We start from the raw sequence: 24,199 nt of genomic DNA, 5'->3' as shown, positions 1-24,199 counted from the left end.
CTCTTTTCAGCATCTTTTTGCTTCCTGGCTGAGATCAGAGCCGAGCGTGACCCAACAGCAGCACGATGTCACAGAACTCCAACCACATATGTGACGACAACATTCGGTTTGGGTTTGAAATGAGGCCTTCAGGGGCGGATTTCTGACGTTTAAAGTCTGGGAAAATGCATTCAGGGTGTTTTTTTTATATCCAAACAAACCCTCTGGAGCGTTTTATCCAAGCTTAAGGAACTTTACTGCTGAGAAAAGGAGCTTCTGTCATTGCTCTGCTGCATTTGTGCGCATAAGCAGTGGAATAATAATATATTTGAATGGTTCTCACTGAAGATTTGCATGTTTTTAATCTGGTTCTGTGTCGTGGAGGCGTCGTGCAGCGTGCGTGTGTGTTGGCACGGTTCGAGAGTGCCGCAAAAACACTCAGATGAACCCGAGCTCCAGAGGGATTTGTTTGAATCTCAGGGTTTTTTTAATCTTTCTGGTTCATTTTGAATCAAATGTGACGCTTTTTTCACCCTCTGAACGCCCCTGAACGCATCACACGTGCCACAAACACTTAAAAATCAGAAACACGCCTGCGTTGATCCTTCCTAACAGCCGCGTGGTCGCACTCTGGCGTCTTTCTTTGTGTTGTCGAGGAGCGTGGCGTCGTTCTTGGTCGTGAAAACGTCATCAGAGAGAGGAGAGGCGAGGCGAGAGGCAGGGGGAGGGGCCGGTCCGCGGTGTTGTGGTTTCACTGGGGCAGAGCTTTGAGGATGGCGTTGACCTCCTCAGCGACGGCGGTCAGGGCGAACTCAAACTGGTCCTGGAACAAGAACAAGAAGACACTTTGAGGACGGGTTGAAACGTGCAGTTTGTGTGTGTCACACCTTTAATTCCCTCAGGGCGCTGACCTTGGTGCGGACCATGCCGGGCCTCTGGTCACGGACGTGCTCCAGCGTCGCAGCGATGTCGATCTCCTTCACGCCTGCAGACGACAACAGGACGCACACGTTCACTGCACCGTAAACTGTGAAGTTCTACTTGAGTAATGAATTTAAATACTTTTAGGCTAGTTTGGATCTTATTGGAGGTAAAAGTCAGCCAGATGGACGTACGCCCCTCCCCCCAGCGTCAGATACATGCCCTTTTTTGGTCAGAGGAAATGAGGCGGAGTCAAAGACAAGATGGAGACTCCTGTAGACGAGGACGACTGGATCAAGTTAGAGAACGGACCTGACGGAGACGCTACGTCTGTCTCTTACGACGTCTATGATGCACGTGCGTCTGCTCGCACGTCTCAGTCGATCAGTGGAAATAAAATGCGTTTAAAGTTAAAAAACGCGCGTTTTTTGAGAGCCGAGCTTGCAATAATGTCATTTTCCCCCCTTACATTACTTTAACTTTTATACTTTAAGTACTTTTGTCTTTGTAAACTGTAAACTTCTACTTGAGTAGTGAATTTAAATACTTTTAGGCTAGTTTTGATTTTATTGGAGGGAAACGTCAGCCAGATGGAGGTACGCCCCTCCCCCCAGCGTCACATACATGCCCTTATTTGGTCAGATAATCTGCGTTTAAAGTGAGAAACGTCACCTTTAGCCATGCGGTTGAGAACCATGTCGATCAGGATGTACGTGCCGGTCCGGCCCGTCCCGTCGCTATGGAAACAGAGAAAACTGGAGTTAGAGGAAGTCAAAGTTCTGCTGCAGCGGATCGTAAACACTCAAAAATCCCATTTTTTTATGCACACCTGCAACACAACGTGCACGTGTTTCAGATCTGCACAGTTTTTAATCTGAGTTCAACTTCTTTGGTTTTTAATTATTACAATTTTATTTATTTTTTAACATTTATTAAAAATGAGACAGAAAGATAAGCAGAGCAATATAAAGATTAATAAAGAGGAAAAATATTTATAATAATTATAATTAAGTGGATGAAAAATAGAAAATGTAAAATAATTAAAAATGAATATTAACAATAATAATAATAGTGGGGATTTATAATTAAAAATACAATATATGATGCAATATAAAAATAAAATATAATTTACAGTTAAAAAGAATAATAACAAATAATTTAATAAAAATACAAAACAGATTTTTTTAATAAATTAATTCAGAATTTAAGAAATAAAAAACTACAAACAATAAAGAGTAAAATAAACAACAGTAATAAATTAATATTAATATTAATAACGGAGATCGAAAACATTTAATATTAAAATAATAAAAAATACCAGTTTAATAAAATAAAATAAAATATAATAATAATAACGGAGATTAAAAAAATGTAATATTAAAATTAAAATACAAAGGTGATTTATAAAAAAATGTTTAATTTACAGTAAGAAAAAATTAGAAAAGGATAAAAGAGACACTTTAAAAAATCCATAGTTTAAAAAAATAAAATAATAATAATAATAAAATAAAATAAAATTATTAATAATAATAATACAATAAAATAAATAAAAATTAAAAAAAATAAACTAAACTAAAATAAAATAAAATAAAATAATAATAAATATAATAGAGATTGTATTTGATTGTTTGGACGATGTTTACCTGCAGTGCACGATGATGGGGCATGAGCGTCCTCGGTAACATTTATTCACCTTCCTGAAGAGAAAAACAATAATAATATAAACATATAAATATAAATAATAAGGATCTTTACTTATTTATTATATTCACGAGTATTTCAGCTGCTGCATAAACGCTCACAGACGCATAAATGAGCCAATGAGACGCTGAAAACATCTGAATTTATCTGGATTTACTTTAATTAAAGGACAAACAAACAATGTTTATTATAATAAAACATTAATAAATACACATCGGTGCTTTTGTGCAGATGTTTGGAAACAAAAGAACTGAAAAAATCTCATTTCTGTCTTAAATAAAGTCCTGAAACACACAAATATCTCTGTTTATTTTGTTTTTTTATAATAAAAAGAGTAAAGAAGAGTGTGTGTGTGTGTGTGTGTGTGTGTGTGTGTGTGTGTGTGTGTGTGTGTGTGTGTGTGTGTGTGTGTGTGTGTGTGTGTGTGTGTGTGTGTGTGTGTGTCTGTGGTCTGTGTGTGTGTGTGTGTGTGTGTGTGTGTGTGTGTGTGTGTGTGTGTGTGTGTGTGTGTGTGTGTGTGTGTGTGTGTGTTTGGGGGCGACGGAGCTCCGGCTGCAGCCTCATCAGTCCATGATCATTTTTGTGACTATGCAACTGGACCAGGACCACGAGCTGCAGACCACAAGAACGACACGGACGGATGAGAGGAGGAGGAGAGGAGGAGAGGAGGAGAGAGAGAGGAGAGAGAGGAGAGAGAGGAGGAGAGGAGGAGGAGAGGAGGAGAGAGGAGGAGAGGAGAGAGGAGAGGAGGAGGAGAGGAGAAGAGGGGGAGAGAGGGAAGGGGGAGAGGTGGAGGAGAGGAGGAGGAGAGGAGGAGAGGAGGAGGAGAGAGGAGAGGATGAGAGGAGGAGGAGAGAGGGGAGGAGAGGAGGAGAGGGGGAGAGGAGAGGAGGAGAGGAGGAGAGGGAGGAGAGGAGAGGAGGAGAGAGGGGAGAGAGGAGAGGAGAGGAGGAGAGGAGAGGAGGAGAGGGAGGAGAGAGGAGGAGAGGAGAGGAGGAGAGAGGAGAGGAGGAGGAGAGGAGGAGAGGAGGAGAGAGAGGAGAGAGGGGAGAGGAGGACCAGGACCACGAGCTGCAGACCACAAGAACGACACGGACGGATGAGAGGAGGAGGAGAGGAGGAGGGGAGAGGAGGAGAGGAGGAGAGGGAGGAGAGGAGAGGAGGAGAGAGGGGAGAGAGGAGAGGAGAGGAGGAGAGGAGAGGAGGAGAGGGAGGAGAGAGGAGGAGAGGAGAGGAGGAGAGAGGAGAGGAGGAGGAGAGGAGGAGAGGAGGAGAGAGAGGAGAGAGGGGAGAGGAGGACCAGGACCACGAGCTGCAGACCACAAGAACGACACGGACGGATGAGAGGAGGAGGAGAGGAGGAGAGGGGGAGGAGAGAGGAGAGAGAGGAGAGAGAGGAGAGGGAGGAGAGGAGAGAGGAGAGGGGGAGAGAGGGGAGGAGGAGAGGTGGAGGAGGAGAAGAGGGGGAGAGAGGGGAGGAGGAGAGGAGGAGAAGAGAGAGGAGAGGAGCGGCGGCCGTACCTGCGGAAGTCGAGCAGCGGGCGCGTGGAGGTGGGGATGCCCTGAGCCGGCCAGCTGAGGAAGTGGAACTGCGTCAGCGTCCGGGTCTCCTGCGTCTGCACGTTCTTCAGGTAGAAGCTCCGCACCAGGAAGTCGTTGCACCAGATGTGCTCTGACACCAAGTTCACCTAGAGGGGCAGAAAAAAACCCATCATCAAGGGCTCCTAGAGGACACTTTAGCACATGATTATGCTCCTAGAGGTCACTTTAACACACGTTTATGCTCCTAGAGGACACTTTAACACACGTTTATGCTCCTAGAGGACACTTTAACACACGTTTATGCTCCTAGAGGACACTTTAACACACGTTTATGCTCCTAGAGGACACTTTAGCACACGTTTATGCTCCTAGAGGACACTTTAACACACGTTTATGCTCCTAGAGGACACTTTAGCACACGTTTAGTCTCCTAGAGGACACTTTAGCACATGATTATGCTCCTAGAGGACACTTTAGCACATGTTTATGCTCCTAGAGGACACTTTAACACACGTTTATGCTCCTAGAGGACACTTTAGCACACGTTTATGCTCCTAGAGGACACTTTAACACACGTTTATGCTCCTAGAGGACACTTTAACACACGTTTATGCTCCTAGAAGACACTTTAGCACACGTTCATGCTCCTAGAGGACACTTTAGCAGACGTTTAGGCTCCTAGAGGGCACTTTACCACACGTTAATGCTCCTAGAGGACACTTTAGCACACGTTTATGCTCCTAGAGGACACTTTAGCACACGTTTATGCTCCTAAAGGACACTTTAGCACACGTTCATGCTCTTAGAGGACACTTTAGCACACGTTTATGCTCCTAGAGGTCACTTTAGCTCACGTTTATGCTCCTAGAGGACACTTTGACACACGTTTATGCTCCTAGAGGACACTTTAACACACGTTTATGCTCCTAGAGGACACTTTAGCACACGTTTATGCTCCTAGAGGGCACTTTAGCACATGTTTAGGCTCCTAGAGGGCACTTTAGCACATGTTTTGGCTCCTGGAGGACACTTTTACACATGTTTAGGCTCCTAGAGGACACTTTAACACACCGTCCCTCCCCCGGCTCTCACCTCGTAGATGTGGTAGAGGGAGGAGCCCTCGTCGGGCCAGTAGCGGTCGCACTGCTTCTCTCCGTCCTCCACCAGCGCGGTCATCATCACGATGACGGTGCAGCCGTTCTCCCAAACCATCTGCACACAAACACAGACACAGACACAGCGTCTGAGCTCCTGCACTCAGCAGAGACACGCACAGAGACGTGTTCCTCCGTCCGCTCAGCGCAGAGACGACTCTGCATGTGTGTGAAAACACGTGAAAAGCACCAACAACATAAACAAGAACCTGCATTTCTAAAATCATTTAAAAATCATGAACTTAAGAAAAGAGACGAGTGCAAAAGTGTGTTTGCCGACCTGCCAGAAGTCCGAGATGGTGTGTGACAGGGGGCCCTGGGTGGCGATGTACGCCGGCATCCGGGGGTCGTGCTCGATCTGAAGGGAGGAAGGGGGTGAAAGGTCAAAGGGCGAGGGAACACGTACGATACCGACATGTGTGCATGCTCACTATGGTGCTGGCGTTGATGAAGTCCGAGCGCGAAGGGTTGATCTCCGCCTTCAGCTTCACCCTGGAGTGGTCATCTGAGGGACAACAGAGACATGTTCAGCAGCGTTTCAGACACGCTCGTCCTGACTCTAATGTGTGTTTTCTTCAGGCTCACAGGGTACGGAGTCGGGGCAGCGGTTCTTCTTGGCGTTGGCGTCGCTCTGAGCCACGGAGACGGCGCTGGGCTCGGCCTGGTAGGAACACAGAGCCTCCCACTCCTTCAAGAGACGGTCCTTGTTCCTCAGGTGGTCCTCCATGTACGCCTGAGGGAGGGCGGGAAACACACACTCACTTTCCTCTTCCATCACCACTGGCGTGCACAGAGGGGGGCAGAGGGGGAGGGGTCACCCTCTAGGAGCCAAAACGTGTGCTAAAGTGTCCTCTAGGAGCCAAAACAAGTGTTAAAGTGTCCTCTAGGAGCATAAACAAGTGTTAAAGTGTCCTCTAGGAGCATAAACGTGTGTTAAAGTGTCCTCTAGGAGCATAAACGTGTGCTAAAGTGTCCTCTAGGAGCATAAACGTGTGTTAAAGTGTCCTCTAGGAGCATAAACGTGTGTTAAAGTGTCCTCTAGGAGCATAAACGTGTGCTAAAGTGTCCTCTAGGAGCATAAACGTGTGTTAAAGTGTCCTCTAGGAGCCTAAACGTGTGCTAAAGTGTCCTCTAGGAGCATAAACGTGTGTTAAAGTGTCCTCTAGGAGCATAAACGTGTGTTAAAGTGTCCTCTAGGAGCATAAACGTGTGTTAAAGTGTCCTCTAGGAGAATAAACGTGTGCTTAAGTGTCCTGTAGGAGCCTAGAGGAGTGTTAAAGTGCCCTCTTCAGTGGTGAGGACGCTGTATGTGCCCTTTTTGTCCTTTTTGCCCCTCAAACCGTCTGTGCACGCCACTGTCCATCACATAATGATCATTGTTTTCATCTTTCAAACACATAATGATCTGGATAAAGGCGTGAATGCGTCCTCAGATGCACTGACCAGGATCATGTGACCCGTGGAGATGTCCATGTTGGCCTGGGCCGGCTCCTCGCACCACGACGGCGTGCTGCTGTGGGAGCTGGGACTGGGCTGGGCTCCGTCGCTGAACTGGGACGACACGCTGCTCACCCTGGAGTCTGCACCTCCGCCTCCTGCTGCTCCTGCTCCGACACCACCACCACCACCACCTCCTCCTCCGCTCGCTCCTCCTCCTCCTCCGCCTCCGCTGGCTCCTCCCACGGCGCCCAGGGCAGCAGCTTCCATGCGTCCAAAGGCGCCTTTAGAGGCCATGTGCTGGCGACACAGGTCCTGGTGAGCCAGTTATGCACGCATCACTGCACCTTTAAATGTATTTATTCATTATTTATTATTTTGGTGCATCCGTAGGGTTTCTCCCTCTCACCTGGTACTCCTGGTGCGTGAAGCTTCCCCCCTCGGGCCCCAGACCCAGCTTCTTCGCTGCCAGCCGGTGGGCGTGGTGACGCAGGCAGGCGACAGCCATGGCCGCCACCAGGATGCTGCCCATGCACGCCATGGCAACCAGCACGGCGAACACCCAACGGGAGCCGCTGGGCTGGACTCGGGTCGCCAGGGGCAACGCCTTCCCATCGTTCCTCTGGAATTAGATGAAATAAATCAATATATTGCTTTGTTTTGTCTCATTTTGCGCTAAAGTTTCTCAGTATAAACTTCTTATAAAGTGTTTTTGAAACATAGTACAGGTAAATAAAGTTAAATAAAATAAATAAAATATAAATAAACACATGTAAAGAACAGAAGAGTGAGACACGGACCTCTGCAGCTCCGCCCTGCAGCACCTTCAGCCCCGTCTCTGACTCCAGGACGTTCTTCTCTGCCACTGCACAAATACAATACAAGCTTTAATAATAACGTAATGTTGAATATTCTGTAATAAAGTTATTACTGCATTAAACGTGACGCACCGGCTTTCTGTGCCACCGCTGCAGCCGTCAGGTTCTGAGCGTTGGGTCTGATCCTGAAGGTGATCGCAGGTCCAACGACGCTGCAGAGGACGAAACACAACAATATTCACAGGTGGTTATCACATTCGTTACCAGGCGGGGACCAGGAGGGTCCAAAACACGTGCTAAAGCGTCCTCTAGGAGCATAAACGTGTGTTAAAGTGTCCTCTAGGAGCATAAACGTGTGCTAAAGTGTCCTCTAGGAGCCAGAACACGTGCTAAAGTGTCCTCTAGGAGCATAAACGTGTGCTAAAGTGTCCTCTAGGAGCCGAAAACACATGCTAAAGTGTCCTCTAAGAGCCTAAACGTGTGTTAAAGTGTCCTCTAGGAGCATAAACGTGTGCTAAAGTGTCCTCTAGGAGCATAAACGTGTGCTAAAGTGTCCTCTAGGAATTAAAACTTGTGTTAAAGTCTCCTCTAGGAGCATAAACATGTGTTAAAGTGTCCTCTAGGAGCATAAACATGTGTTAAAGTGCCCTCAAGGAGCATAAACGTGTGTTAAACTGTCCTCTAGGAGCATAAACGTGTCCTAAAGTGTCCTCTAGGAGCCTAAACGTGTGCTAAAGTGTCCTCTAGGAGCATAAACGCTTGTTAAAGTGTCCTCTAGGAGCCTAAACGTGTCCTAAAGTGTCCTCTAGGAGCCTAAACGTGTGTCAAAGTGTCCTCTAGGAGCATAAACGTGTGTTAAAGTGTCCTCTAGGAGCATAAACGTGTCCTAAAGTGTCCTCTAGGAGCATAAACGCTTGTTAAAGTGTCCTCTAGGAGCCTAAACGTGTGTTAAAGTGTCCTCTAGGAGCATAAACGCTTGTTAAAGTGTCCTCTAGGAGCATAAACGTGTCCTAAAGTGTCCTCTAGGAGCCTAAACATGTGTTAAAGTGTCCTCTAGGAGCATAAACATGTGTTAAAGTGCCCTCAAGGAGCATAAACGTGTGTTAAACTGTCCTCTAGGAGCCTAAACGTGTGTTAAAGTGTCCTCTAGGAGCATAAACGTGTGCTAAAGTGTCCTCTAGGAGCATAAACGTGTGTTAAAGTGTCCTCTAGGAGCATAAACGTGTGTTAAAGTGTCCTCTAGGAGCATAAACGTGTGTTAAAGTGTCCTCTAGGAGCATAAACGTGTGTTAAAGTGTCCTCTAGGAGCATAAACATGTGCTAAAGTGTCATAAACGTGTCCTAAAGTGTCCTCTAGGAGCCTAAACGTGTGTTAAAGTGTCCTCTAGGAGCATAAACGCTTGTTAAAGTGTCCTCTAGGAGCCAAAGGTCAAAGGTCAAAGGTGAAGATGAGCCCAAGCAGAAAGAATCACTTCCACATGCAGAAAGTTGTCGCTCTGCTTGGTGTTATTGTCCCGTGTGTTTTGGCGTTCAGCTTCGGGCAGAGGTTTAGGTCAAATGACCTCACACACACACATGGAGGATCCCGAGGCATCAGACCCGCGGGCGAGGGGGGCGTCACTGTCACACTGTCACATGACCGCCGTGTCCTCGGGCCTACCTGATGCTGGTGACGGCGGCGGTGGAGAGGCCGATCCTCTCTGACAGCAGCTGCAGCAGTCGCACCCCGTCGTTCAGACTGAGGGGGCTGCAGCGACAAAACGCACACACACACACACACACACACACACACACACACACACACACACACACACACGTAAACACACACACACACGTACACACACAGGTACACACACACACGTAAACACACAGGTAAACACACAGGTACACACACACACACACACACACACACACGTAAACACACAGGTACACACACACACACACACACACACACACACACACACACACACACACACACACACACACACACACACACACACACACACACACACACACACACACACACACACACACACACACACACACACACACACACACACACACACACACACACCTCTACGTCTTCTCCGCAAACTCTCAACATGAAGGCAACAGAAAAACGTCCTCACTCGTCCTCATGCGTCCTCATGCGTCCTCATGCGTCCTCACGCGTCCTCACACGTCCTCACACGTCCTCACGCGTCCTCACACGTCCTCACACGTCCTCACACGTCCTCACACAACCTCACACGTCCTCACACGTCACCACTGGCCCTGATCGGCCCTGATCGGCCCTGATCGGTGCAGGACGTGAGTGCGCTGTACCTCTGGTTGGTGACGATGAAGCCGAACTCCTCCTCCGTCTTGTCCTGGTCGGCGGCCCCAGCGGGAGGCTGATCTCTCTGGGCTTCTTCTGGTTTGAGGGGCTTGTTGGTGGAGGGCGGAGCCTCGGGGGCGGCCATCTTATACGCCATTGAACCCTCTGTGACCTGATGCATGAAGATACATAAAGACATTCCATTAAAGAGCAGCTGCATGGGCGAGGGAATATTTTAACATCAAATCATCTATGAGGGAGAAACCGTGCTCACCTTCTTTCCCGTGGCAGCAGCGTTCCCGTATTTATCTGAACAGGAAACACAAACATAACTGAACTCTTTGTAATAAACCTGCAAAGACTGAGATATCATGTTGGGCTTGTGCACATGATGAGGTGCTCCCTGACGCCATCTTGTGTTTATGAGCGTGTGCTGTGCAAAGCCAGTGATGAGCAGGGTGTCGGTGAAGTGCAGAGGCCTCCGAGCCGACCCACCTTTGGTCAGCCTGTGGCCGTAGGAGCTCTCCACCTGCAGCTGCTTCAGAGCGGCCGGCAGGTTGTCTCTCTGCTCGGGGGACAAGTCCTTGACGTCGAGGCCGTAGTGCTGGAGCAGCAGAGCCAGCCTCTGCAGAGAGCGCTCTGAAACACACAGACGGGAGAGCGCTGAGTCTCTTTTACTGCACTGCGATCACACAAAAGCTGCAGATTCAGATTTCCCTGCGTTAAAAGGTAGAATATCTGCTTGTGAACGTGGAGTAGAAGCAGCAGTCGTAGAGTAAATGTACTTTATTTGTCGTTTGCTGCGTGTTTGTTGAACTTTAAAGGGACTTTTCATCGTCACACTTGTTGAATGTTTGATTTCCTGTCTCACCATCCAGTCCTGACACAGCGTCGTACTCGTCCTGCGCCTTCTTCTCCGCCCGCTCCTTCTCCTGCTGCTGCTCGCCGAGCTGAGCCACCTGGGAAACGTAGTCCTCACCGTAGTCCAGGGGGAAGTCCAGCTCCGGGAAGAAGGAGGATGAGGAGGAGGAGGAGGAGGAGGAGAGCGAAGGGGGAAATCCTGCTGCTGCTGCTGCTGCTGCTGCTACAGCCCCTCTGTGGCGGGACAGGGACTGCACAGGGGAGGAAGAGGAAGAGGAAGAGGAGGAGGAAGAAGGGGAGGTGAGGTAAAAAGACACCAGGTCCTGGAGGAGCTGCCGGTCTCTGTCCAGAGTGTTTCCTCTGGATCTGGAGCGAGAGGCGGAGGTGAGGAGCGGGAAGGCCGGGTTCTCATCCAGAGCGTTGAGGGAGCGCTCCTCCTCCTCCTGGGAGCCGTACTGCTGCTGCAACAACGCAGAGACAACTGTTTTTTTGGCCACTAGAGGGCAGAAAAACTCTACAGCGAGCTGAAACACACACCTGTGACATCGAAGTCTGTTAGAAAAGCACTAAAAGCTGCACACAGTTGCATAGTTATGACTATAATCAGGATTTAACAGCTGCTGGAGGAGGTTCCCCACCTGGTGGTAGGTGTAAGGGTCCAGCAGGGGCTTCTGCATGTGGACGGAGGACCGGGACGGCTCCAGGACCATGTAGTCCAGGTACTGCTGCATCATCTCAGGGTCAGCCGGGTCCTCGGGCCCCTGAAGCCTCCGCTGACCGGGGCCCGACAGTCTGGACAAACAATTCAAAGCATTACAAGGATGTTTCTGTTCTAGTGTGTGTGTGTGTGTGTGTGGGGGGGGGGGGGGGGGGGGGGGGGGCACGTCGTCTTACTGCCTTGGCGACTTCTCGGGAAGTTCGGAGCCGACAGTGGGAAGGCGACTCAGCTCCCGGGCGATGACGGCCTGGGTGACGTCGTCCCTCCAGGTCAGACCTGGGCGACACAAAGGTCACACAGAACCATGTCTTACACCGGGGAGGGGACGTTCAAGTGTCCTCAAGCTTCAAACGTCACAGTGAAAGAGCCTCACCTTGCACCATCAGGTCTTTGAGGACTGCCTGCAGCTTGTGCAGGACCGGGACAGAGACCTGGTACTGGACCGGGTCCTGGTGAGGGGCCTGGCACTGTCCGAACAAACCGTCTGCACAGGAACACACCGACAAGTCACTTGTGAGGACACGGCACCGGCTTGAATCACACAGATCTACTGTACGTCAATACATATATCACATGGTAACATCATATGCACACACACACACACAGGCACGCACACACACACACGCACACACACACACGCACACACACACACGCACACACGCACAAACGCACACACACACACACACATCCCTCCATAAAATATAGTGTATGCAAATAAACACACAGCCTGCAAATACACACTGTACACTGGTGAGTGTGTGTGTGTGTGTGTGTGTGTGTGTGTGTGTGTGTGGGCAGTGGTGAGTCATCACCTCTGTCTCCCTTCATCTCTCATCAAACACACACACACACACACACACACACACACACACACACACACGACGGAGACACACGGTCGTCAGGCAACTGATGTCACTGTTGTCATAGAGACGGCCAGGACGGGCTGCGATTGGCAGAGAGCGGTGACGGAGGGAGACCTTGTTTACGTTGCACCCTCGCTCTTTTTCTCGCTTTTGTCTCGTAATCTCTCCACCTTTGTGCCGCCGTGACGACCCTCACACACACACACACACAGACACACACACACACACACACACGGACAGACACACACACGTACACACATAGACACAGACACACACGCACACACACGCTGAAACGCAGTCGTCGTGTGCTGAGTTTAAACGTGTCTGCAGGTCACAGATGTTTAAAGAAACGACATTTTTTCAGTGCAGTCTGGATTGTTTTCATATGTTTTATATATTTTGTATTTATTTTAGGTTTGAACCCAGATTACAGATGTTTACGTGCACAAACTAACATCTGAATTACACGCTCTCTGCTGAATTACACCCAGGTTTGAACCCAGATTACAGATGTTTAAAGCTACTGAGTGTCTTTGTTTTGCACAGACTGAAACTAAGTGTATTGTACTTTAACACTCCAGAGGTTTAACACAGATTACAGGTGTTTAACACAGATTACAGGTGTTTAACACAGATTACAGGTGTTTTTCTTGCTTTAAATGTGCTGCGTTTGCACTGCGACCTGTTACTCTCTCCTGTTCTCCACACACATGTTCCCTAAAATGTTCCCGTCTGTGGAAACAGAAGAACAAAACATCCTGGAGGAGAACACAGAAACATCCCAGCATCAATAATTCAGCTTTCTCTGAAGGCTGAGACACACAGGTGCACGCTCACGCTCGTGCACGCTCACGCTCGTGCACGCTCCTCCTTTAACGACATCCTAACCGTGTCTGCACACGCAGGAAGGAAGCAGGAAGCTCAGTGAAGGATTACAGACGGCCCTGTTAGAGGCAGAGCGAGGCGTGACGGCGAGCTGGCTCCTGACTGTTTGATGGACAGGAGACGTCGCTGCCACTGGAGCCGGCTGGGACTTGCTCACTATCAGTCCATTTACTATTCTCGTCACGCTGCATTCACAGTACCGTGAATAAGAGCTTCCCACGGGGGAGGAGAGCGCCGACGTCAGCCTCCCAGACGAGACACTGACGTTCTAATAAGGAGAGATGTGATTGGTGTGATTTGGGTGAACTGATCCTTTAGTGAAAGTGAACCTGAGTGACTCTTGTTTGACTGTTTTTGACGTCATCAGCCTTCAGCTCAAAGCTCTGCTGCAGCTCATGCAACGATCGAAGCCTTTCAGCTCACAGGGGTTATCTAAAATGTTGATGATGATGATGCTACGTGATGAACGCCCTCCAACCAATCAGGACACAGTGTCAGACGGTCAGCGTAGCGTCTGTGTGGCAGCACATGAACATGAACATGAACAACAGTGTCTCCTGTGCGTGCTCCCTCTCACAGATGCCATTTTGCATAAACGTGGTGGACACAGGACGTGAAAACTCACCGTCGTTGCACAGCTGATCTCTGGGACAGAGCTTCTTTTCAAACAGACAACCTGCAGACACACACACACACACACACACACACACACACACACACACACACACACACACAGAGACACACACACACAAGAAGAGGAAGAAGAAGAGAAGAATGAACAGTTCAGGACCGAACTTGTAACGCTGTAAAACCCTGAAACACCCGTGTTTAAAACCCCGTTTCACTAAAGTGCACTAAGGGACGTGGATGAGGGTGAAGCAGCAGCAGAGGCGCGAGCACGCGTGTGTCAGCCTTGACCTTTCCCAGCTCCTCGTCTGTTGCGAGGCAGTGAACGCCGCCTGGCTCTGTTGTGTTTGCATGTAATCCTGTGTATCGTTCACACACCCTGGGGTCGCAAACACACCACTGCTCCACTGACTCCACTCCCTCTGACGCTTTGATTCCCATCTGAATGATCGATTATGGAGCTGCAGAAGTCGTGTTCGTGCACCGGTTTCTTGTTTTTAGACATTGAGATCTTTCTTTCCCTGCTCCTCCTCGACTCTCTGCTGCTTTTTTAAACGTCATAAATAAAAAGCACATTATTTAAAGGGTCAGTACTTGACTGATACTACTGTACTGTTTAATTTTAATTTTATTTATTTATTATTATTTATTTAAAGGGTCAGTACTTGACTGTTTGTTTTATTTTTATTTTATTTATTTATTATTATTTATTGAAAGGGTCAGTACTTGACTGTTTGTTTTATTTTTATTTTATTTATTTGTATTATTTATTTAAATGGTCAGTACTTGACTGATACTGTTTGTTTTATTTTTATTTTATTTATTTATTATTAATATTTAAATTGACTGATACTACTAATGTTTATTTATTTTTATTTTATTTATCTATTTATTTATTATTTATTTAAATAGTCAGTACTTGACTGTTTGTTTTATTTTTATTTTATTTATTTATTATTATTTATTTAAATAGTCAGTACTTGATTGATACTGTTTGTTTTATTTTTATTTTATTTATTTATTATTAATATTTAATTTGATTGATACTACTAATGTTCATTTATTTTTTATTTTATTTATTTATTATTAATATTTAAATTTACTGATAGTACTAATGTTTGTTTATTTTTATTTTATTTTATTAATTTATTATTTATTTAAATGGTCAGTAATTGACTTGTTGTACTTTTTGTTTTATTTATTTATTTTATTTTATTATTATTTCTCTTTTATTCAAACGGTCAACGATTGACGGATCCTGAACGTGCTGTTTATTTAACATTTTATTTAGCATTTATATTATTTTTATTTTGCATTTTCTTTTAATTTTTTATAATAAAAACACCGACAGGGGAACTCTGTCTGTGTCTGTTGTCGGGGACTTCCTCCCCGCTCCTCCTCATCTATAATATTAATAATAACATAAACAATATTAATAATAACCTAAATATCATCTATAATAACATAAACCTACAGAAAGCGTCAGCGTGGAGTTGAACACAGAACACAGAGCGTCTCCGTGCATCCGTCCAAACGCCACACGATGACTAATCTCTGTCCTCTCTCCTCCGCCCACTCATCCCTCCCTCCTTATCTCTCCCCCCCCCCCCCCTCCTCCTCTGCTTCCTGGAGATCATCATCTCGTTAGAGTCGTCCTGGACACTTTAGCACACGTTCAGGCTCCTAGAGGACACTTTAACACACGTTTATGCTCCTAGAGGACACTTTAACACAGGTTTATGCTCCTAGAGTTCACTTTAACACATGTTTATGCTCCTAGAGGACACTTTAACACATGTTTATGCTCCTAGAGGACACTTTAGCACACGTTTATGCTCCTAGAGGACACTTTAGCACACGTTTATGCTCCTAGAGGACACTTTAACACACGTTTATGCTCCTAGAGGACACTTTAACACACGTTTATGCTCCTAGAGGACACTTTAGCACACGTTCAGGCTCCTAGAGGACACTTTAGCACACGTTTATGCTCCTAGAGGACACTTTAACACACGTTTATGCTCCTAGAGGACACTTTAGCACACGTTTATGCTCCTAGAGGACACTTTAGCACACGTTTATGCTCCTAGAGGACACTTTAACACACGTTTATGCTCCTAGAGGACACTTTAACACACGTTTATGCTCCTAGAGGACACTTTAGCACACGTTTATGCTCCTAGAAGACACTTTAACACACGTTTATGCTCCTAGAGGACACTTTAACACACGTTTATGCTCCTAGAGGACACTTTAACACACGTTTATGCTCCTAGAGGACGCTTTAGCACACGTTTATGCTCCTAGAGGACACTTTAACATACGTTTATGCTCCTAGAGGACACTTTAACACACGTTTATGCTCCTAGAGGACACTTTAACATACGTTTATGCTCCTAGAGGACACTTTAGCACACGTTTATGCTCCTAGAGGACACTTTAACACACGTTTATGCTCCTAGAGGACACTTTAGCACACGTTCAGGCTCCTAGAGGACACTTTAGCACACGTTCAGGCTTCTATAGGGCACTGTAGCACACGTTTATGCTCCTAGAGGACACTTTAACACACGTTTATGCTCCTAGAGGACACTTTAACACACGTTTAGGCTCCTAGAGGACACTTTAACACACGTTTATGCTCCTAGAGGACACTTTAGCACACGTTTATGCTCCTAGAGGACACTTTAACACACGTTTATGCTCCTAGAGGACACTTTAACACACGTTTAGGCTCCTAGAGGACACTTTAGCACACGTTTATGCTCCTAGAGGACACTTTAGCACACGTTTATGCTCCTAGAGGACACTTTAACACACGTTTATGCTCCTAGAGGACACTTTAACACACGTTTATGTTCCTAGAGGACACTTTAGCACACGTTTATGCTCCTAGAGGACACTTTAACACACGTTTATGCTCCTAGAGGACACTTTAACACACGTTTAGGCTCCTAGAGGACACTTTAACACATGTTTATGCTCCTAGAGGACACTTTAGCACACGTTTATGCTCCTACACTTTAACACACGTTTATGCTCCTAGAGGACACTTTAACACACGTTTATGCTCCTAGAGGACACTTTAGCACACGTTTATGCTCCTAGAGGACACTTTAGCACACGTTTATGCTCCTACACTTTAACACACGTTTATGCTCCTAGAGGACACTTTAACACACGTTTATGCTCCTAGAGGACACTTTAGCACACGTTTATGCTCCTAGAGGACACTTTAACACACGTTTATGCTCCTAGAGGACACTTTAACACACGTTTATGCTCCTAGAGGACACTTTAGCACACTTTTATGCTCCTAGAGGACACTTTAACACACGTTTATGCTCCTAGAGGACACTTTAACACACGTTTATGCTCCTAGAGGACACTTTAACACACGTTTATGCTCCTAGAGGACACTTTAACACACGTTTATGCTCCTAGAGGACACTTTAACACACGTTTATGTTCCTAGAGGACACTTTAGCACACGTTTATGCTCCTAGAGGACACTTTAACACACGTTTATGCTCCTAGAGGACACTTTAACACACGTTTATGCTCCTAGAGGACACTTTAACACACGTTTATGCTCCTAGAGGACACTTTAACACACGTTTATGCTCCTAGAGGACACTTTAGCACACGTTTGTTCCTAGAGGACACTTTAACACACGTTTATGCTCCTAGAGGACACTTTAACACACGTTTATGCTCCTAGAGGACACTTTAACACACGTTTATGTTCCTAGAGGACACTTTAACACACGTTTATGCTCCTAGAGGACACTTTAACACACGTTTATGCTCCTAGAGGACACTTTAACACACGTTTATGCTCCTAGAGGACACTTTAGCACACGTTTATGCTCCTAGAGGACACTTTAACACACGTTTATGCTCCTAGAGGACACTTTAACACACGTTTATGCTCCTAGAGGACACTTTAGCACACTTTTATGCTCCTAGAGGACACTTTAACACACGTTTATGCTCCTAGAGGACACTTTAACACACGTTTATGCTCCTAGAGGACACTTTAACACACGTTTATGCTCCTAGAGGACACTTTAACACACGTTTATGCTCCTAGAGGACACTTTAACACACGTTTATGTTCCTAGAGGACACTTTAGCACACGTTTATGCTCCTAGAGGACACTTTAACACACGTTTATGCTCCTAGAGGACACTTTAACACACGTTTATGCTCCTAGAGGACACTTTAACACACGTTTATGCTCCTAGAGGACACTTTAACACACGTTTATGCTCCTAGAGGACACTTTAGCACACGTTTATGTTCCTAGAGGACACTTTAACACACGTTTATGCTCCTAGAGGACACTTTAACACACGTTTATGCTCCTAGAGGACACTTTAACACACGTTTATGTTCCTAGAGGACACTTTAACACACGTTTATGCTCCTAGAGGACACTTTAACACACGTTTATGCTCCTAGAGGACACTTTAACACACGTTTATGCTCCTAGAGGACACTTTAACACACGTTTATGTTCCTAGAGGACACTTTAGCACACGTTTATGCTCCTAGAGGACACTTTAACACACGTTTATGCTCCTAGAGGACACTTTAACACACGTTTAGGCTCCTAGAGGACACTTTAGCACACGTTTATGCTCCTAGAGGACACTTTAACACACGTTTATGCTCCTAGAGGACACTTTAACACACGTTTATGTTCCTAGAGGACACTTTAGCACACGTTTATGCTCCTAGAGGACACTTTAACACACGTTTATGCTCCTAGAGGACACTTTAACACACGTTTTGGCTCCTAGAGGACACTTTAACACACGTTTATGCTCCTAGAGGACACTTTAGCACACGTTTATGCTCCTAGAGGACACTTTAGCACACGTTTATGCTCCTAGAGGACACTTTAGCACACGTTTATGCTCCTAGAGGACACTTTAACACACGTTTATGCTCCTAGAGGACATTTTAACACACGTTTATGCTCCTAGAGGACACTTTAGCACACGTTTAGGCTCCTAGAGGACACTTTAACACACGTTTAGGCTCCTAGAGTGTTTTTTTCAGTGTGTATCTTTAAGGGATGAGTAAGTCAGTGGCAATCGGACGGATCAGGGAAACAGATTTAAAGGAACCTTCAGAATAAACAGACACTTCCGTCTCTCCTGATTTAAAGGACGTGTTTAACGTGGGAAACGCTGACTCATCGTCACCACCACCATCATCGGTGTCTCTGTGCCTTTGCTTTCATCGTCCATTAACCGCCCGCCGGGTTGAATCCAGTGTCATTTCCATAATGGTGCTGCTGGCATCTGTGGCTGCAGCTGCGTGAGCGTGAGCCTGCTGACACAGGACATTTAAGGTGGAATGATCCACAATGAAACCTGCGGCGTGCGTCTGGGCGCCAGCAGAGACGGCGAGCTTTGAACCCGCCTCAGCTCTTTTAAGCTTTACACTTCTGACTGGAGCTCACTGCAGCACCGGCGCAAAGAGTCAGAACTTTGTCGACTAATCAGTGATTTAGCAGCTGTTTTAATTCCTACAGCTACTTTAACACACGTTTATGCTCCTAGAGGACACTTTAGCACACGTTTAGGCTCCTAGAGGACACTTTAACACACGTTTATGCTCCTAGAGGACACTTTAGCTCACGTTTATGCTCCTAGAGGACACTTTAACACACGTTTATGCTCCTAGAGGACACTTTAGCACACGTTTATGCTCCTAGAGGACACTTTAGCACACGTTTATGCTCCTAGAGGACACTTTAACACACGTTTATGCTCCTAGAGGACACATTAGCACACGTTTATGCTCCTAGAGGACACATTAGCACACGTTTATGCTCCTAGAGGACACTTTAACACACGTTTATGCTCCTAGAGGACACTTTAACACACGTTTATGCTCCTAGAGGACACTTTAGCACACGTTTATGCTCCTAGAGGACACTTTAACACAAGTTTATGCTCCTAGAGGACACTTTAGCACACGTTTATGCGAGGACACTTTAGCACATGATTAGGCTCCTAGAGGACACTTTAACACACGTTTATGCTCCTAGAGGACACTTTAACACACGTTTATGCTCCTAGAGGACACTTTAGCACACGTTTATGCTCCTAGAGGACACATTAGCACACGTTTATGCTCCTAGAGGACACTTTAACACACGTTTATGCTCCTGGAGGACACTTTAGCACACGTTTATGCTCCTAGAGGACACTTTAGCACACGTTTATGCTCCTAGAGGACACTTTAACACACGTTTATGCTCCTGGAGGACACTTTAGCACACGTTTATGCTCCTAGAGGACACTTTAGCACACGTTTATGCTCCTAGAGGACACTTTAACACACGTTTATGCTCCTAGAGGACACTTTAGCACATGTTTATGCGAGGACACTTTAGCACATGATTAGGCTCCTAGAGGACACTTTAACACACGTTTATGCTCCTAGAGGACACTTTAACACACGTTTATGCTCCTAGAGGACACTTTAGCACACGTTTATGCTCCTAGAGGACACTTTAACACACGTTTATGCTCCTAGAGGACACTTTAGCACACGTTTAGGCTCCTAGAGGACACTTTAACACACGTTTATGCTCCTAGAAGACACTTTAACACACGTTTATGCTCCTAGAGGACACTTTAACACACGTTTATGCTCCTAGAGGACACTTTAGCACACGTTTATGCTCCTAGAGGACACTTTAACACAAGTTTATGCTCCTAGAGGACACTTTAGCACACGTTTATGCGAGGACACTTTAGCACATGATTAGGCTCCTAGAGGACACTTTAACACACGTTTATGCTCCTAGAGGACACTTTAACACACGTTTATGCTCCTAGAGGACACTTTAGCACACGTTTATGCTCCTAGAGGACACATTAGCACACGTTTATGCTCCTAGAGGACACTTTAACACACGTTTATGCTCCTGGAGGACACTTTAGCACACGTTTATGCTCCTAGAGGACACTTTAGCACACGTTTATGCTCCTAGAGGACACTTTAACACACGTTTATGCTCCTGGAGGACACTTTAGCACACGTTTATGCTCCTAGAGGACACTTTAGCACACGTTTATGCTCCTAGAGGACACTTTAACACACGTTTATGCTCCTAGAGGACACTTTAGCACATGTTTATGCGAGGACACTTTAGCACATGATTAGGCTCCTAGAGGACACTTTAACACACGTTTATGCTCCTAGAGGACACTTTAACACACGTTTATGCTCCTAGAGGACACTTTAGCACACGTTTATGCTCCTAGAGGACACTTTAACACACGTTTATGCTCCTAGAGGACACTTTAGCACACGTTTAGGCTCCTAGAGAACACTTTAACACACGTTTATGCTCCTAGAAGACACTTTAACACACGTTTATGCTCCTAGAGGACACTTTAGCACACGTTTATGCTCCTAGAGGACACTTTAACACACGTTTATGCTCCTAGAGGACACTTTAGCACACGTTTATGCGAGGACACTTTAGCACATGATTAGGCTCCTAGAGGACACTTTAACACACGTTTATGCTCCTAGAGGACACTTTAACACACGTTTATGCTCCTAGAGGACACTTTAACACACGTTTATGCTCCTAGAGGACACTTTAGCACACGTTTATGCTCCTAGAGGACACTTTAACACACGTTTATGCTCCTAGAGGACACTTTAGCACACGTTTAGGCTCCTAGAGGACACTTTAACACACGTTTATGCTCCTAGAAGACACTTTAACACACGTTTATGCTCCTAGAGGACACTTTAGCACACGTTTATGCTCCTAGAGGACACTTTAACACACGTTTATGCGAGGACACTTTAGCACATGATTAGGCTCCTAGAGGACACTTTAACACACGTTTATGCTCTTAGAGGACACTTTAACACACGTTTATGCTCCTAGAGGACACTTTAACACACGTTTATGCTCCTAGAGGACACTTTAACACACGTTTATGCTCCTAGAGGATACTTTAGCACACGTTTATGCTCCTAGAGGACACTTTAACACACGTTTATGCTCCTAGAGGACACTTTAGCACACGTTTATGCTCCTAGAGGACACTTTAACACACGTTTATGCTCCTAGAGGACACTTTAACACACGTTTATGCTCCTAGAGGACACTTTAGCACACGTTTAGGCTCCTAGAGGACACTTTAACACACGTTTATGCTCCTAGAGGACACTTTAACACACGTTTAGGCTCCTAGAGGACACTTTAACACACGTTTATGCTCCTAGAGGACACTTTAGCACACGTTTATGCTCCTAGAGGACACTTTAACACAAGTTTATGCGAGGACACTTTAGCACATGATTAGGCTCCTAGAGGACACTTTAACACACGTTTAGGCTCCTAGAGGACACTTTAACACAGGTTTATGCTCCTAGAGGACACTTTAGCACACGTTTATGCTCCTAGAGGACACTTTAACACACGTTTATGCTCCTAGAGGACACTTTAACACACGTTTATGCTCCTAGAGGACACTTTAACACACGTTTATGCTCCTAGAGGACACTTTAACACACGTTTATGCTCCTAGAGGACACTTTAACACACGTTTATGCTCCTAGAGGACACTTTAGCACACGTTTATGCTCCTAGAGGACACTTTAACACACGTTTATGCTCCTAGAGGACACTTTAACACACGTTTATGCTCCTAGAGGACACTTTAACACACGTTTATGCTCCTAGAGGACACTTTAGCACACGTTTATGCTCCTAGAGGACACTTTAACACACGTTTATGCTCCTAGAGGACACTTTAACACACGTTTATGCTCCTAGAGGACACTTTAACACACGTTTATGCTCCTAGAGGACACTTTAACACACGTTTATGCTCCTAGAGGACACTTTAACACACGTTTATGCTCCTAGAGGACACTTTAACACACGTTTATGCTCCTAGAGGACACTTTAACACACGTTTGAAACATTTAAACATGTGCTAAAGTGTCCTCTAGGAGCCTAAACGTGTGCTAAAGTGTCCTCTTCAGTGGTGAGGACGCCCTGTTGGTGCCCCGTTCTCTCCTTTTGGCCCCTGCCCATGATAAACTCCATGCACGGCCCTGTTTACAGATGAAACTCTGAGCTGTCGGGTAAAGAGGCTGGAATCTTCCTGCAGGTCTCTGTCCTTGGTGCTGAAACACTGAGCTGTGTTTGGAGCCTCAAGGCGACAGGAAGTCACCGCTGCACGCGTGAGTCATACCTGTGCCGCCCTGTTGTGTCGCTCTAATGTTCATTTACACTGAAAAACACACTCACAGCGTCTTCTGCTCCAATCTGGGGACAAAAATCTGCTTTTCTGTGTTTTTCTCGCCTCATAATCTGACTTTTCTGACATTTTCTTGTTTTATTCTTTGGTTTTTACATCCTCACAGAGATAAATAATAAAGTTACAGTGAATTTAAACCCTAATATGACACCGTGCAGCATGTGAAGAGTGACACTCACGCAGTTCTTTTATTATTATGGTTGTTTTCTAACTCTATTAACATTAAAACGACCTTTTTAGGATTTATAATGTGTCTGGATCCTTTATTCCTCTGTGATCCTGATATCACCACACTTTTACATGATTACATCTACATTATTAAACATTATTACGCCTTTATTTTGAAATATGTGCAAATAAAACATCATATTTCAGATCAATGCAGGTGTTTTTCCTCTCAGCTGCGTCTCTGCATGACTCTGGATAACTGATGCTCCTGCTGCTTGTTGTTGTTGTTGTTGTTGTTGTTGTTGTTGTTGTTACACACCGACAAACACAATGATTCATCCGAGCTGCAGCGACGCAGCTCAGCACCGAGCAGACCCGAGGCAGAGTCGGAATAAACTCATTATTATAAAGAATATTAAATATTTAAATTAAGGCTCGACACGCGCAAAGACACCTGTCACCATCGAGCGACTCCAAAGCTTCATTTTGCACAAATTTCGCAGCACGTTCAGCAGAAATGGAAGCAAAAGCTCTTAGAGGGAAGTGTGTTTTTCATCATCTGAGTCCAAACACACTCGGCGCGGGGGGAGAAAGTGCCGCGGAGGCGCTCAAAGTGGCGGAGAAGTCGTGATTTACGCGCCGCCCCGCAGGAGAAGTGCGCGCGTCTCCATCGCAGCCGAGGCGGCTCACGGGGCGGCTCACGGGGCGGCTCACGGGGCTTACCGTGTCGGGCGGCGGCGCACAGCCGACAGGAGGCGGTGAGGAGGAGGCACAGAGCCGCCCAGAGCCGCGGGGACCTCATGGTGCATCCAGCATCCACCGGAGCGACGCGACGGGGCGAGAGCGGCCGCTGCTGCTGCGCTTCTACCGGCGAGCCATGTCCGAGGAGGAGC

General features: G+C 46.2%; 1 protein-coding gene across 1 annotated transcript; it reads right to left on the bottom strand.

Moving 5' to 3' along the window:
* Positions 1–669: 669 nt before the first annotated feature.
* On the bottom strand, positions 670–24,148 carry ptprnb (protein tyrosine phosphatase receptor type Nb). The gene is made up of 23 exons (XM_083937972.1): positions 24,030–24,148; positions 13,822–13,872; positions 11,822–11,932; positions 11,625–11,724; positions 11,369–11,522; positions 10,741–11,191; positions 10,365–10,508; positions 10,144–10,178; positions 9,878–10,041; positions 9,213–9,299; positions 7,685–7,764; positions 7,535–7,599; positions 7,144–7,356; positions 6,741–7,049; positions 5,883–6,030; positions 5,729–5,802; positions 5,578–5,655; positions 5,236–5,355; positions 4,123–4,289; positions 2,544–2,597; positions 1,573–1,637; positions 891–964; positions 670–802 (listed from the first exon to the last, which is right to left on the bottom strand). The coding sequence occupies exons 1-23, from the start codon at positions 24,106–24,108 to the stop codon at positions 731–733; spliced, it is 2,895 nt and encodes a 964-aa protein (XP_083794098.1). The 5' UTR covers positions 24,109–24,148; the 3' UTR covers positions 670–730.
* Positions 24,149–24,199: the final 51 nt, after the last annotated feature.

This window comes from Echiichthys vipera, assembly GCF_963691815.1.
Source record: "Echiichthys vipera genome assembly, chromosome: 23".
Taxonomy (NCBI): domain Eukaryota; kingdom Metazoa; phylum Chordata; class Actinopteri; order Perciformes; family Trachinidae; genus Echiichthys; species Echiichthys vipera.
This window is presented reverse-complemented; position numbering and strand designations above follow the sequence as displayed.